Source organism: Convolutriloba macropyga, chromosome 4 (genome assembly GCF_964194025.1).
Source record: "Convolutriloba macropyga chromosome 4, txConMacr16.3, whole genome shotgun sequence".
Taxonomy (NCBI): Eukaryota; Metazoa; Xenacoelomorpha; order Acoela; family Convolutidae; genus Convolutriloba; species Convolutriloba macropyga.
Window position 1 is genome coordinate 24,169,248 of NC_134471.1, and position 14,429 is coordinate 24,183,676.

At 35.7% G+C, this 14,429-nt stretch overlaps 1 protein-coding gene across 2 annotated transcripts in view; it reads left to right on the forward strand.

Moving 5' to 3' along the window:
• The window catches only part of LOC142337531 (sorting nexin-29-like), a 43,953-nt gene that overhangs the window by 8,382 nt on the left and 21,142 nt on the right, over nt 1-14,429 (forward strand). For both annotated transcript variants that reach the window (XR_012758951.1, XM_075386825.1), the window contains exons 5-6: nt 4,317-4,483; nt 13,892-14,010. Coding sequence is in view for 1 of the 2 variants with exons in the window: in XM_075386825.1 (XP_075242940.1) it covers nt 4,317-4,483; nt 13,892-14,010 (286 nt within the window). In the remaining variant the exon portion in view is untranslated. The remainder of the gene's footprint in view (nt 1-4,316; nt 4,484-13,891; nt 14,011-14,429) is intronic.

Consider the following 14,429-nt stretch of genomic DNA (forward strand, 5'->3'; position numbering starts at 1 on the left):
TCGAGGATGGTTTAATTTGGGGGTTTATTTTGACGGCAATATTTTAGCTTTTTTGACCGTTTTCTGTTTTTGGGCTTATGCATTGGTCTTCAGGTCGTCGGGATTTTTGCTCGTTGTATATTGGTGTATATTTTTTGTTAGGCATTTTGGTATTTCGCCTTAGCCCCGATAATGATATACGTTAATGGAGAGCTATAATAGGGAACAAAATGATCAATTTTCGCCGGACTGATTTGACTGTTCGGTATTGGCTCCGTGAATTGTCCCTGACTCCAAAGTTTCACTATTCGAAATTTTAAGAAGCTGATATTAGGTGTATGTTTTTTGTTGGACATTTCGGTATTTCGACTTAGCCCCCATAATTATATACGTTAATGGAGAGCTATAATAGGGCACAAAATGAGCAATTTTTGGCGGACTGATTTGACTGTTCGGTATTGGCTCCGTGAGTTGTCCCTGACTCCACAGTTCGGCCATTCGAAATTTTAAGAAGCTGATATCAGGTGGGGCTAGTTCAATGCTAGAATCAGTTCGAGAAGTGAGCTTGAGATCGTTTCATTTTTTCAATTGAAGAAGAATTAATTTATACTTTTTATCATAAACACTAACTGACAGTAAGACAGGAAACAAATAAAATTGACAATCGGAAAGGACAGGCAATGGGCCCCTTTGGCCCTCACTGCACCTGACATATTCATTTATTGAATATTTTCAAATAAGTTTTTGTCAAAAAAAAAACATTTTGCCCGAGATACAGAATTGAGATTAAATTCCTGCAGCTGAATAGTAAAAACGCTGGTAAATTGAAGAGCCGTAGCACTGAAATTAAGTGACATTTGACCTAAATTGCATTACTGGTAGTCGCCTAGGCGCTCAAGAAAATTGTATTAACCTGATAAGCGTACAAGCTCAAAAGACTCAGGAAAATTATTAAAAACATTCTGGCGCTTTTTATAAATTTCAATTAAAAAAGTTCTGGTATCGCCCTCTGCGGCTACTGACGACAGCATGCACCTAATTATCGCAACAGAAACGGCAATTGACCGTTCGAGGTTGAAGGATACATAACTGTACAACCGAGCGACAGATTCAACAGGGGGAACCAGAAGAAAATAGAGGTTTATTGAGGGAATGAGATTTTCTTGGACGAGGCAAATGTAAACATCTTTCCTCGAAATTACAGGAAAAACTTTATAGCTGCTCCAACTTACTAAGAGAAACTTCAATAGACACAAACCAAATAAAGAACAAACAGTTGTAAATTTGAAATCCAAATTTGTGCTTAACTAAATTAACGTTTTGCATTATATAGAAATACCTAACACTATGGTAAATTCTCTTTCACTGGCACAAATTGGATATTATTTCTGCTCAGCATGCTAAAGTCTAGCTGCACGATACTCAATCGAATTGTGTTCAATTTTGCGTCTGGCAGGTGTTTGAAAAACGTTCTGGGTTCTCTGCTGCCGGGTTTCTCTAGTATCCTTGAAAACAATCATCTCATTTACATAATCTTGTTTGTGTACTCTGAGAATTGATCGTAGTCAAAACTTGAGCAATTCATAAATATGTAACTCAAAAACAGATAGTACTTGAAGGTCTTGAATTGTCTTGAATATCCCAACTTGATTGTCTTGAATGTCCCAACAACTATCCCGCCTTTTACGAAAAATTAAATTCCAGATTTTTTCTGCAAAAAAGTTCGGTTCTAGAGAAGAATAGCTACAAAAGCCGTAAACAAGACGCCCATACGGAATAAAAGTTCTAATTTTACTGAAATAATACGTAAGGAGTTGGCTTCGTGGTACGTAGTGTCTCAACTTGGATATTATACAGCACTGCTTTCTGAATCTCATTTTAACAGAATTGACTAGTGGTTGATCTGAAAGTTTCTGTAAGTAAGGATACCGGGATACTTGCACACGTTGAATTTCAATATCATTGTCAGTAAACTTGAATTAGAATTGGAAGCACGTTTTCCGATATTCATCATGGCTGTTTTCTTCATATTAAGATTAAGTTTATTAGCATTAAGCCAAGTATTGATGGCAGCCAGATCTTTTTGGACTTTACTGACTTCACAATTGGAAGGCGTAAGATTTGTATCATCAGCGAAAAGAGGAACGTCCAAGTTGCTACATACACGAGGCAAGTCATTAAATTAAATAAGGAATGGGAAAGAACTTAGTATGGAGCATTGCGGGACACCATAAATTATCTTTTTCCGGTCAGAAGAAGAGGCCTTTGCCTCCACACGCTACAGTCTGTTTATCAGATACAATTTCAACTACTTTTAGAAATTTCATCTAAAACCATACTTCTCTAATTTGTGTAACAAAATCTCATTGTTTATTGTGTCAAAAGTTTTTCTGAAAACAACGAAAAAACTGATCGATATATTGCTTGAAGTTCTTATTCTCTCTTTTATACCAAAGCATCAATTGTACTAAGCTTAGAACGGAAACCGAACTGCTTTTCGTATAAAAGCAAGAAATGTTTAAGATAATAGTACATTCGATTGTAACGTCACACGCTCAAATTTTTTGCTCCAGACATTTAAGTCAGAGAGGTCGATAGTTATTGTTATCAATCTTTGATCCCTTTTTATAAAGTGGAATAATTTTTGCCCTCTTTAGTCGCTCTGGAAAAATACCTTCCTCAAATGAACTATTAGTTTTATGTGACAAAGTGGGCACGATAGCATCTCTCGAATCGTCAATAATACTATTGCATTTTAAGTCATCTCCACTAGATGATTTAAGAGACAAATTAGCAATTATTCTTCTAACCTCTATCGCAGTAACACTAAAAACGCAGATTGGCTTGCTGTATCAGGGAAAACTGCAACTTTTTCTGACGGATTGACTCATTAGTCGGTTTTCCGATGCTGGTAAAACGATGATTCAATGCTTCAGCTATTTGTATTTTGGTCAGTACTTAACAGGGCAATTTAACAGAAGTGGTATCTGCATTTTAGTTTTATTTGTTCTGCTATTTTCAGAAGTTTATAAGTTTGTCTTGAGTCTCTTATACATGATTTCAACTTATTCCAATAGAATTGCTTGATTGATTTCTTAAGCTGGTCTTCAAAAGATTTACAGATATTTAGGAGTAAGGCAGGCTTTTCCTTTTTATTCTGATCACGCTTCCATTCCCTTTAAACTTTTTTTCGTTTAGCCTTCAGGTTTGTTAACTAATTCACAAACCTTTTAGGTTTTGTAAATTAGGAATTTTCAGGGACAATCTTGATCGGAGCAAAATAATTTACGTGTTGTTGAAACATTATTAAACTGAATAAAAGCAGTTTTGACATCCTCGCAGTCTACCATTTCGTCGAAGTTTTCATAAAGAGACGTTTTCGAGGTATTTAAAAATTTATCTACTTGCGCAGGTTTTTTAAGATAAGATGTATCTGTGAAATTTAATTTGAAGAATTATTGCAATTTACTTTCCACTCTGATACAATTGGAAAATGATCCGATACATTTTCCTGCTCAGGAACCCTCATCTGGGGCTCAAAAATATTTTGGTACAAAAATTGGTCGATACGGGTGCCCGAAGTTTTGTTTTCTACGCGTGTGGTAATTTTGTTGCTAGTTCAAAATTTTTTGGTAAAACTGCGTTTTCATAGTTCTTAATCGGCAAATTGTTTTCCAAATTGTTGATGTTAAAATCACCACATCAAATAAAAAGAGTCGAAGAGATTATGATATTTTCCAGAGATTTATTCACTTGTTCTACAAATTTTCTCTTATTCGTTTTTGGTTTATTATAAATCACGCATATTTCAAACTTTTAACGCACTTATTGAAAACTAAGTAATTTTATGGTAAACGTTTAATGCTAAATCTGCCGTTAAGCTCTCTTCAAAGACCGACTTCAGTACTCTCAAGAAGTTGCAGGTATTCCTCATTTGTATCATAACTCTACGACCTTTAGCGTTCTGTCTATTTTTTATGCAATACTGATTATAGCGAACTATTAGATAGCCTGCGCAGTTATCATTATCTTTCAACCATATTTCAGTCAAGCAAACAAAATCTGGTGGAGACTCTAGACTAAGTGTTAGTGCTTCCAATTGTTCAAAGTGAGGTTTAAGTGACCTTATATTTAAATGCATAACGTTAATCTTTGTTTTCGCTTATATGGAAGCGGGATATTCTGATGAAGTTGACTTGTTGTTAGTTCCGAAAACAGTACAACGTTGAAATATAAGCAGTGTGGTCTATAGTGAAGGCATCAAGATGCTGAAAGCTTTAGTCCACCGCCCCTTTTTCTTCCGACGTTACTCGATCATTATAATCCTGTTTTAATAGGGTCTCGTCTTCGCACAACTCCGAAGACGCCTCGTCTCTCGGTGGAGGGGGGTTAGCTGGTGCCGGAGGAGATGGGGATGGGGGCTCTGTTGCCACTGGAGCATCGGCTGGCAGCTTGGAACTATTAGAGGATAGCGGGGACTTCTTAACGGCATCAACAGAATATGGTAGGCTTATTAATGCTCTCGACAACTGTTTAATACAAATTGGTTCGGAGGTACCTATTTTCGTATCTAAAAGTGGCCGTTTTCACATACAATAGAGTCCACCTGTGTTAAAACATTTATTCATCATAAGCATCATAACCTGAAGAGCATCAGTTTGAAGCGCGTATGGACTCTGAGAAGCTGTTTCCAGTTTTATGAACTTTGAATATTTTTAAATTTTTATAAAACTGAAACACTTGAGGTTTCCAACCAGAGTGACCGAGGAATAGAAGTGCTGAAGTTAATTTTTGAAAGCCAAGCTGTATAGGGTAAAAAATAAAGAAAACCCCGCAAATTTCGAGACAAACAGCCAATACTATTTTTGAGTTTCGAAGGGGTTTAGTTATGCGAACAATACAATTTTTTCTCAGTTATAATATTTGAATTCCTTAGAGATCTCTTGATAGGTTATTAGTTAATTGCAAACTTCTTATCAGGTTCAAATCATGAACAAATCACACAGTACTTAGAGACTCATTTTGAAATACAACCCACTCAACTGGCTTTCTGTTTTGCGTATAATCCTCATGACGAGCGTCATTATGTAGTTTAGTAGATTGTTTCAGGTCTGCCCGCTCATTGGGTGAAACGAAGACGTGATGAGATTGTTGTTAATAGCCGCCTTCATCTTCTCAGCCGGCTATTATAGCGCTCCTATTTTTTACAATTCAAAGAATTTGAATTGTATTGGGGCGCTGTCTTTTTTTACAATTCAAAGAATTTTTACAATTCAAAGAATTTGAATTGTATTGGGGCGCTGTCTTTTTTTTTAAGATCTGTTCACACATTTTCATGATTTTGAAGTCAAATTTGAGTGGTGATTTTGGTCACGCCGAAACAGGAAATGGAGCGAAAAAGTGAGTGGTTTTGCGGCGTGAATTTTTTTTTCGCTCTAATTTTAAAGTAGAGTGAGAAAATGGTGTTTGAACAAAAATTCGATTTCTTGGTAGTGGGTTTTTTTGTTCACATGCGGCAATTCCACTCTGTTTTTTACTGTTTTTTCGATTTTTTGGATCGAATTTTTTTCTAAATGGTTTTCCCAATCCATTCACAGCTCATTCTAGGCCTTGTTTTTTGTTTGAATTGAATTTTCATTTCTCGCTAGTGGTTTTTTGTTCACATGCGGCATTTTGACATTGATTTTCTGTTTTTTTTTTCTTATTTTTTTATCTGATTTTTTTAAAATGGTTTTCTCAATTCACTCATAGTCCTTTCTTGGTCTAGTTTTTCTGTTTAGTCAATGAAAATTCTTTGAATTGTACGTCAGGACTTGTCCTGCTATGTTTTTTTTAAGATCTGTTCACACATTTTCATGATTTTTGAAGTCAAATTGGAGTGGTGATTTTGGCCACGCCGGAACAGGAAGTGGAGCGAAAAAGCGAGTGATTTTGTGACGTGAAATTTTTTCGCTCTAAATTTTAAGTAGAAAAATTCGTATTCTCGCTAGTGGTTTTTTGTTCACATGCGGCAATTTCACTTTGATTTTTACAGTTTTTTTCAATTTTTTGAATCGGATTTTTTTCTAAATGGTTTTCCCAATCCATTCAATTTCAGTTCTTGGTCTAGTTTTCTGTTTAGTCAATGAAAATTCTTTGAATTGTATGTCAGGACTTGTCCTGCTATGTTTTTATACTTCGTCAAACTTTTTTTCGCTTTACCATTTTGCCGCTTTTTCGACATTTTGCGTGAAATCTTTTTGACTTCTCTAGGCTAGTTTCTCTCCTCTCATTCTGCTAAAAGTGAATTTGAACATCAGTTGCTCAGCGAAGCAATTCAAAATGAACAGAGTCAGTATAAAAAATTGAAGTCAGAAATAGAAACGGGATAAACCCATAAAGCCCAATTTTAGATGCCCGCTATTTGAACGTCGTTCCTATAAGTCTTAGTTACCATCTCTTATGCTTATTGGTATTGATAGTAGCCCCTCTAGCCCCTCTCTAAGAAACAGAAGTATGTTGAACTACGAAATGCCATCAAAATAAATCGGACTTAAAAAATGTTTGCGTACAAAGATCTTTTTTTTCAATATCTATTCTTTCAATCCCAATCATGCTTATTGGAATCAACGGCGGCTATTTTCCGGCGATCTGCCGGGTATGTTTTTTTCTCGCAATGCTCCCCTCACATTCAGTGAGTTTCCGTTCACGCAATTAGATTTCTTGTGGATATATCAAGTGTCATGATTGCAGTTCCTCGGATAGCTAGAACAAAAATTGAACGGATGAATTTGTTAAGGGTGATGACAGAAACTCCAAGAAAATCTATTGTCAGCAATATCAACAATTCTCTTCAGCGTCTTGAATCTCTGTGAGAAAACCCCGCGCACTTCAGTAGCAAGGGGAACAAGATTCCCTCTTCTGAATAGTTGCTTTCATGTGAGCTATGTATACGTGCACTCCTTGTTGCTTTAAGAGCGTCACCAGCCTTCTATAATGCATTTGTAATCGATTTGGGCTGCAATGGTGAAGTCGTCGTCACATCAAGGAGAGCTCGCCTGCCTGCTTGCAAAGATGGAACATAGGTGTCTCACGGCCGTGAGTCACTGTTCTGTACATGGTTCTACTAAAGGGACTAAATTTGTTGCAGAGCAAGCTGATAAAAGTTTATCGCGAATTCTATCATTCATAGCAACGCCCGTGACATGAGACAGAGTGGTCACCGTGATTATCCAGAATCCCTGTTTTACAATATTGATACTTCCTCTCTGAATAGACAGGCGCATCTAATCTTGTGTTTTGCACTTATTCAAAATTTATTTTCATTCAAGTAGAGACCAAAATTGTGTATGGATGGTGATAAAAGTTTAACTCCAACATGAGATAGAGAAAGATCTGCTTGTTTTGCCTGACATGAACTCTTCCAGAGATATTACAGAGACAACAGCATTAGAATAATACTGCTATTGAAACATGAAAACATCCTGGAGCCATGAGAATTGGGACTAAGGAAAATTGCCTCAATGTTTTCGAGAACTTCCATCTGCGTGTGATCAAGTTTCTTAGTTTTTGACAACATTGCTGTCGGACTTCGGCAACGAAGCAAATGTGTCAAAGTCGGAGCATCTATACAATGGTGTAGGATGCCTAAGGAGCCTTGTAGGTCGTTGAGGTAGTCAAGTGTATCCAGGCTCTTAGAATTTTTTCTATCGGCTTCATGGTTGCTCCTAATCTCCAATCCTGTGACGGGTAATTTCAAGTTAAGTCTGTCGGCTATGCTGTATAACTTTACTGATAGTCAGAGGTTGCATTTTTAGATCAGAAAAAAGCTGACCCTCTGTTGCACAGTATTTTTTAACAAGCTCTTCTTCAGAACTTACTTGGAGCCCATCATTCAGATTTCATTTATGCTGGAGTAGATCATGCACTGACTGCTATATCTTTTTCTCTACAGGCCGGAACGCAAGCGAAAACAGCAAAAGGTGTGGACCTCGCGCCCATTTTTTTCATCAGCTCTACGAATTAAGCTCTACGGAGCGCATGAGAAGACTGAGGGAATTAGCTTCTAAAGCCTGTATTCGGAAACTAATTGATTCCAGTGCGGCTTCGGATTCTTCGTTTGCACTGCCTTGAACTGCATGTAGTAAACGCCTGTGGAGAAATGTTGTTGGTACTGCTGCTTTGTACATGGGGAAATATTCCGCTCAGCATGCCTGCTGTTCTTTTGATGTTACTGGCAATGCTTCAAAAGTTGTTTTCGCAACTGGTGTAACCCTCGAGTTCCAAGTGTTGGTGCACCGGCATTTTGTCCTAGGAAATGAGGCGCTGAATACCAATTGCAATGTCATTCATTTTCTTTTCACTTTCAATGAAGCAGCTTCGTTTTACAATTCGTAGTCTTCTTTGGCCCTGTTTTTTTTTCTATTCAATTGCTTCTTGACCTTCATTTTTTAAACGTTTGAAGCACTTTCTTATGCATTGCTAGTTTTCAACGTTAGCACAATAGTTCTTTTTAAGCAACAGATTCTGTAACAAAGTTCTAATTGTAAATATCAAGAATTGTAAAATTACTCCTGTAAATATCCTCCTGTAATATATTCCAATCATGATGATGACTGCAGAAAAGTTTAATAGTTATTCGAAAGCAGATCTTTATAAAATTTATTGCGAACTTTATCAAAAATTAGAAGTGAAGGACAGTCTCATCGCCGAGCATGTGGTAACCGTGAGTGAATTCCTTAAAAAATCGGCACAGGTAACAACTACTTCAGCTATAATAACACCAACGATTAACACGAGTGCAAAAAATGACGTTTTTATTCGAAAGTTTGAAACATTAAAGATCGAGGAGAAAACAGAAAATTTTTTAATTGGTAGTAGTATCATCAAACACCTGGCAAGAGATCGGAAATTTCCTCAGGACTGCAGTATACATGCTTACCCAGGCTCGACGACAAAGGAAAAACTGCAATTATTACAGGGTTACGATCAAAAAAATATGAAAACAGTCAGTTTACAGGATGGGACCAATGCTATTCTAAAACAAAAAAGTGATCATTTAGAAACATTATTCTCAGATTACAAAGATCTTGTCTCTGCAATAAAGGAAATGTTCAGCCCGGAAACATTGGTATTGATGGAAGTGCCTCCCTTAAAAAAGTTGCCGAAAAACGAACAGACAAACAACAAAATTTACGAATTCAATGAAAAGCTGCGAGAGTATATTACACAAGAAAACACTGAAAAAATTGAAAAAATCAAAATACTTCCCGTCTGCAACATGTTGAGTCAAATGGCAAATTACAACGCTCTCTTTTGCGATGATATACATTTTAATTTTCAGTAGGGAATTCCGTTCATTAAAAAATGCAGTTTTAATTCATTTTCTTTTAACTTCTTATCTTGTTCACCATGGAGGCAAACATATCGTTATACAAATGGATTTTGGCTGCAGTTTCTGTTGTTTTTAAGCTATTTTGCAACGTGTAGTGATTTATAATCAGATATAGCCAAAAATGTCAGGTATTCGACTCATAGTTATACTATGTGTACTACTCGTATCCTCCGATAGTATTCAGAATTTTTTTACAGTTTTCCTTATGCATCTCGAATACCTTCATTCAAAGGAATCTGTAACAGCAAACAATGTGCTTCAACATTCAAAGTTATATGGTACCTTCTACTAAAAAGTGGTGATATCGAAATAAACCCTGGACCAGTTTTGCCATTTGCACTTATGATGAAACAGTTAAAATTATTTGATTCCAGAATAAAAATTCTACATCAAAACGCCAGAAGTTTAGCAGGACAACATCTGCTGTTGGAAGAACTCATTCAGGACATTGGTTACAACTGCATATATGCGTTTAGTGAAACATGGTTGTCACAAAACCATCCGGAAGAATTTTGGCATGTAGATAAGCAAAACTTTGACTGTTTTCAAAAATATCGCATCCAAACAACAAAAACAAAAGGTGGTGGTATTATGTACATTCCGAAAATATTGAAACCTCGTCTCCGCGATGATCTCAACTGCTTTCCGGATACAAATTTTGAAAGTTTATGGGTTGAGGTGAGCATACAAAAAAAAGAAATGCGTTTTGAATTTATCATACTGTCCCGAAAAAAAACTTGTAAAGATGTATTTAGAAAAATTGGTCCTGGGAATTGATCTTGCTATGGCTGAAGGAAAATCTGTCATACTTGCTGGAGACTACAACTTAAACTATTTTGCAAAGGGCGACAGAAGTCTGCTACAATCTAATTTCTCCATATGATCTTAAACCAACGAATAATGATACAGCTACAAGAATCACTAACTCTGCTTCAACACTTATCGATTATATCATAACAGACGATTACGAAACAGGCATAGTAGCGGATACGATTTTGAAAACTGATCATTTTGCAACAATCACAGTTCTTAAATCTGTGATGCTAAAATCAAAAACAACAAAGAAAAAATTTTTTGACAAAAAAACTATTCAGCCATAGCAAGTTTTATTGAAAATTCAGACTGGAGACACTTTTACGGTGCAGTGACAGGAGATATGATGTTATTAGAATTTCAAAGAATTATTGAAAGAGCATTAGCACTACATGCTCCAATTAAAGCCTGTTATATTAGAACATATAAACCAAAATTTTTGCTTCAAGAAAAATGGCTATGTGAGGAAACAAAAAGACAGTTTTCAAGAACTAGCGATGATGAAAGTAAAAACGATTTAATTCGCCAAAAAGAAAAACAACTTCTTTCAAGTTTTATGGAGTTAAACAGTGAAAAAGCCAGATGGAAATTCATTCAAGATCTTTGTAATAAAGAAAAGACTCAAGCAAGAATTCAATCTTTATTAAACAGTTTTGCTGATAAGATAACAAAGCCCATGGAAATTGCAAATCTTCTAAATTACAGATTTTCCACTCTGGGAGAGTTCACTGGCTTGCAACAAACAAACGACATTCCCCCTAAAACTGCTCCGAGAAAGTGTTTCAAGTTCCGATATATAACAACCAAGGAAACAAATGTGCTCATAGATTCATTGAATACAAGTAAACCAGTCGGCCCTTCAAAAATACCAGCTTGGGCAATAAAAGATGCTAAAGCGGCGCTAGCGAAATCACTATGTTATCTCATTAATCGGTTCATTACAGAAGGAAAATTTCCAGAAGATCTTAAAAAAGCTTGTGTAACTCCACTCTTCAAAAAAGGGAATCCCGAAGACCCACTCAATTATAGACCTATTTCTGTCACTTTTGCTTTGTCAAAAATTTTTGAAAAGGCGTTCAGTTCACAAATCACAAGTTTCCTAGAAAGGGAGCATTTATTGTCTGCTAGTCAATTTGGTTATTGAAAATAATTTCAACAATTGATGCTATCCTGAAATGGACAGAACAAATAAGATTAGAACCCAACAAGAAAAAAAAATGTTACAGGGGCATTTTTAGATCTTTCAAAGGCTTTTGATTCTATAAACCACAAAATACTGTTACGGAGACTTGAAAATATAGGTTTTGACGAACATGCTACCAATTTAATAGAGAATTATTTGAGTGAAAGAACGCAAAGAGTTGTTCTGAATGGAATTGAATCAGACTGGATAAATTTGAAAAGAGGAGTTCCTCAAGGTACTATTTTAGGACCTCTATTATTCAACATTTACGTCAACGATTTAGCAAAGATTGTAGAAAAGGATTGCAACGGTCGTCCAGTACGCAGACGACACTTTTCTTTTTACATCGGACACTGATGAAATATCGTCAAAAACAAAACTTGAACATAACATCTCAAAAATTATTGACTTTTTTTGCAAAGTCCCAGTTAGTAGTGAACAAACAAAAAACAGAATATATTGTGTTCAGCACCAGGAAGAGGTTAACAAATACTGTTTTGAATGTCGACAATGAAAGAATAGCAGAATCCAATAGTGTGAAGTATCTTGGCGTAATTATTGACAGCAAACTAAAATTTGATGGAGAAGTGAAAAAGATTCTTCAGAGAATGGCTTGTGGAATAAAAGTTTTGAAAACACTAAGTAAAAGTTTACCAGAGGAAACGAAAGTCTTATTACTTAATGCAATAGTAATAAGTCATCTACATTATTCCGCTCTAATTCTGATAGGATTGCAAAAGTCATTACTCACAACTTTAGAAAAACAACTGAATTGGGGAATAAAATCCATTTTTAATAGGAGAAAATACGGTCGGTCTACAGATCTCAAACTTCGCAACAAAATACTACCAGTTTCTTTTCTCTTGAAATACCATTGCTCAAAATATTATTTTTTCGCTTACTCAGCAACGATCTTCCAGCATATAAAATTGAACCTCTCTCTACCATGAGAATAAAACAACATGACAGGTCAAAAAAGTAACGTTCGATATCAGAAAGAACAATAAGTTTTTAACTGATTCTTTTATTGCACAAGCCATTCCAATTTATAATAGTCTGCCTTCTAATATTAGACTGAAAACAGCATCGAAAGCTTCCCTAAAAAAAAGAACTGAAAGAATATTTTTGGAAAGAATTTTTGAAGGATCCAAAAGTAACTGATATAAAAGATGACATTGAGAGCATTAGATTTTAATTTTATTTTTTCATCTTCATGATGTACATATTAAATTGTGAGAACATTTTATGCTCGCATTTTAGGCCATTTTTTTTAAATTATGTAAGGTCAAATTTTTAGTTAAGTAATTTAATGATTTTATAATTTTACATAATGTTATATTCTTAACTTTACATTGCCTCTTTTACCATTTGCTTTTTATACTTATGTGTAACAATCTTTTTTTGTTTTATTTCTTTGTTTCTTTGCACCCCTGTTATTGATTCTCTGAATGCATTTTGAAAAATGAAAGTTTTTTACTGTTACTTTGTGATTCAGATCATCAAGGCAATCATTGTATCCGTGAATACTTTAGACCATTGATGTCTAGGCTGAAATTTTAACCCGAACGTACGAATATCTGGGAACTGTTGCCATGAATATCTGATCGAAATATCTTAGCTGCCCCTGAATAGAAGTGCTTGCTGAGTACCGATTTATGAGATCGTTGTTGACGTAATCTGTTCTGTCTGCGTTGTTGAAGAGGTCGTTAATTTGGTGTGATTTATCTTGAAATCTCAATTCGGATTTTTAAAAGCGCAATAGGGTCTATAAGGACCTGGCATTGTATCAAGAGTCTTCTTCAGACCTCAAACGCATATATCTGGTATTTGTTTCATCGCAATATGTTCTGCTACTTTTTTCTTGAGCAGTTTATCAGCAATATCTGGTTCAAACAAAAGAGCCAGATGAAATATTAAAATTGTTTTCCGTATTCGTGTGTTTGAACTGTGAGTCCTTTGGCACCGTTGCAAATGGTGATGCGCTTAGTGGAGTCTGAAATTTATTTTTAACGACCAGCGAGAATATGGCGTTGTAGCTACTATCATGCCTTTGCTCAAATCTGAAGTGGATTTTTTTTTTTGCGTTATCGTTGCTCTCATAGTTCTGCTGAGATGCACAATAAAAGGACAATTCCATAATTTCTTTCAAAATGATTCTTCAAAAAGGGCCAGAAAAAAATAAGTAAAAACACCAAGAAAAGGCTTGTAGGGTGGATTGGTTGGATCTCACATGCACTTCAATATCTGATTCAACAGCACGTTTTTTTAAGAGAATCGTATATGATACTCTCCTTAAGGAGAGGGCGTTCAGGATTTTTTTTTTGCATTTTAGTTTAGAAGAAATGTAGATATAGGATGTCTTAATTCTGATTTAACTCCTACCCTGCAGTTTGAGACCCCTATTTCGTGATTGTCTTGCACGTGGCTACTGTGTTAGATAAAGCAAGTGAGTTGAGGTTGCGGTATGCAAAATTTATGAGCCCAGTAAAGCTTTTGAAAAAGCAACCGATCCAATTTTTGTTACTCTGAAGAATGTGGTTTAGGTGCTGGAGGCAGTGGCTCAGTTGACTATTCTGGCGTGTATTCAATGAGTGCTGAACTAAGACGCAAATTTGGTCACCATCGGAGTCAGTCTGACAATACCGCTAAACTTCAAGCCATTGTGAGTTCTTTTGCTGTATATACGCAATTCTAATTACCCACATGGCCCATAAGTCTTTTTTCATATAACGGATCTTGATCAATGGTAGCGCAATGTATAGTAAACTATATAAAAAAATGATCTGATTTTGCAAACGGAAAATTTTGCTGGATTATGTAGAGAGGTGATAGTGGCTTTTATCAAAGAGAATTTAGATTAAGAAAATCTTAATTAGGATTTCCCGGAAGCCTTTTTTTGCATGGAGAGACGTTGTGGACTGTATTTGCGGTTAGACATTTTTGGTTCAAGTCTTGTACCCAAGAAGATTATCACCTTTTGGCGTACCAAAAGATTGTAAAGTGATTACTGAACAGTCATCTTGCGGCACCACTTTCATTTGGATGCCGTATTTCAAAGGCTATTTCAATTTTAGTTTTGTT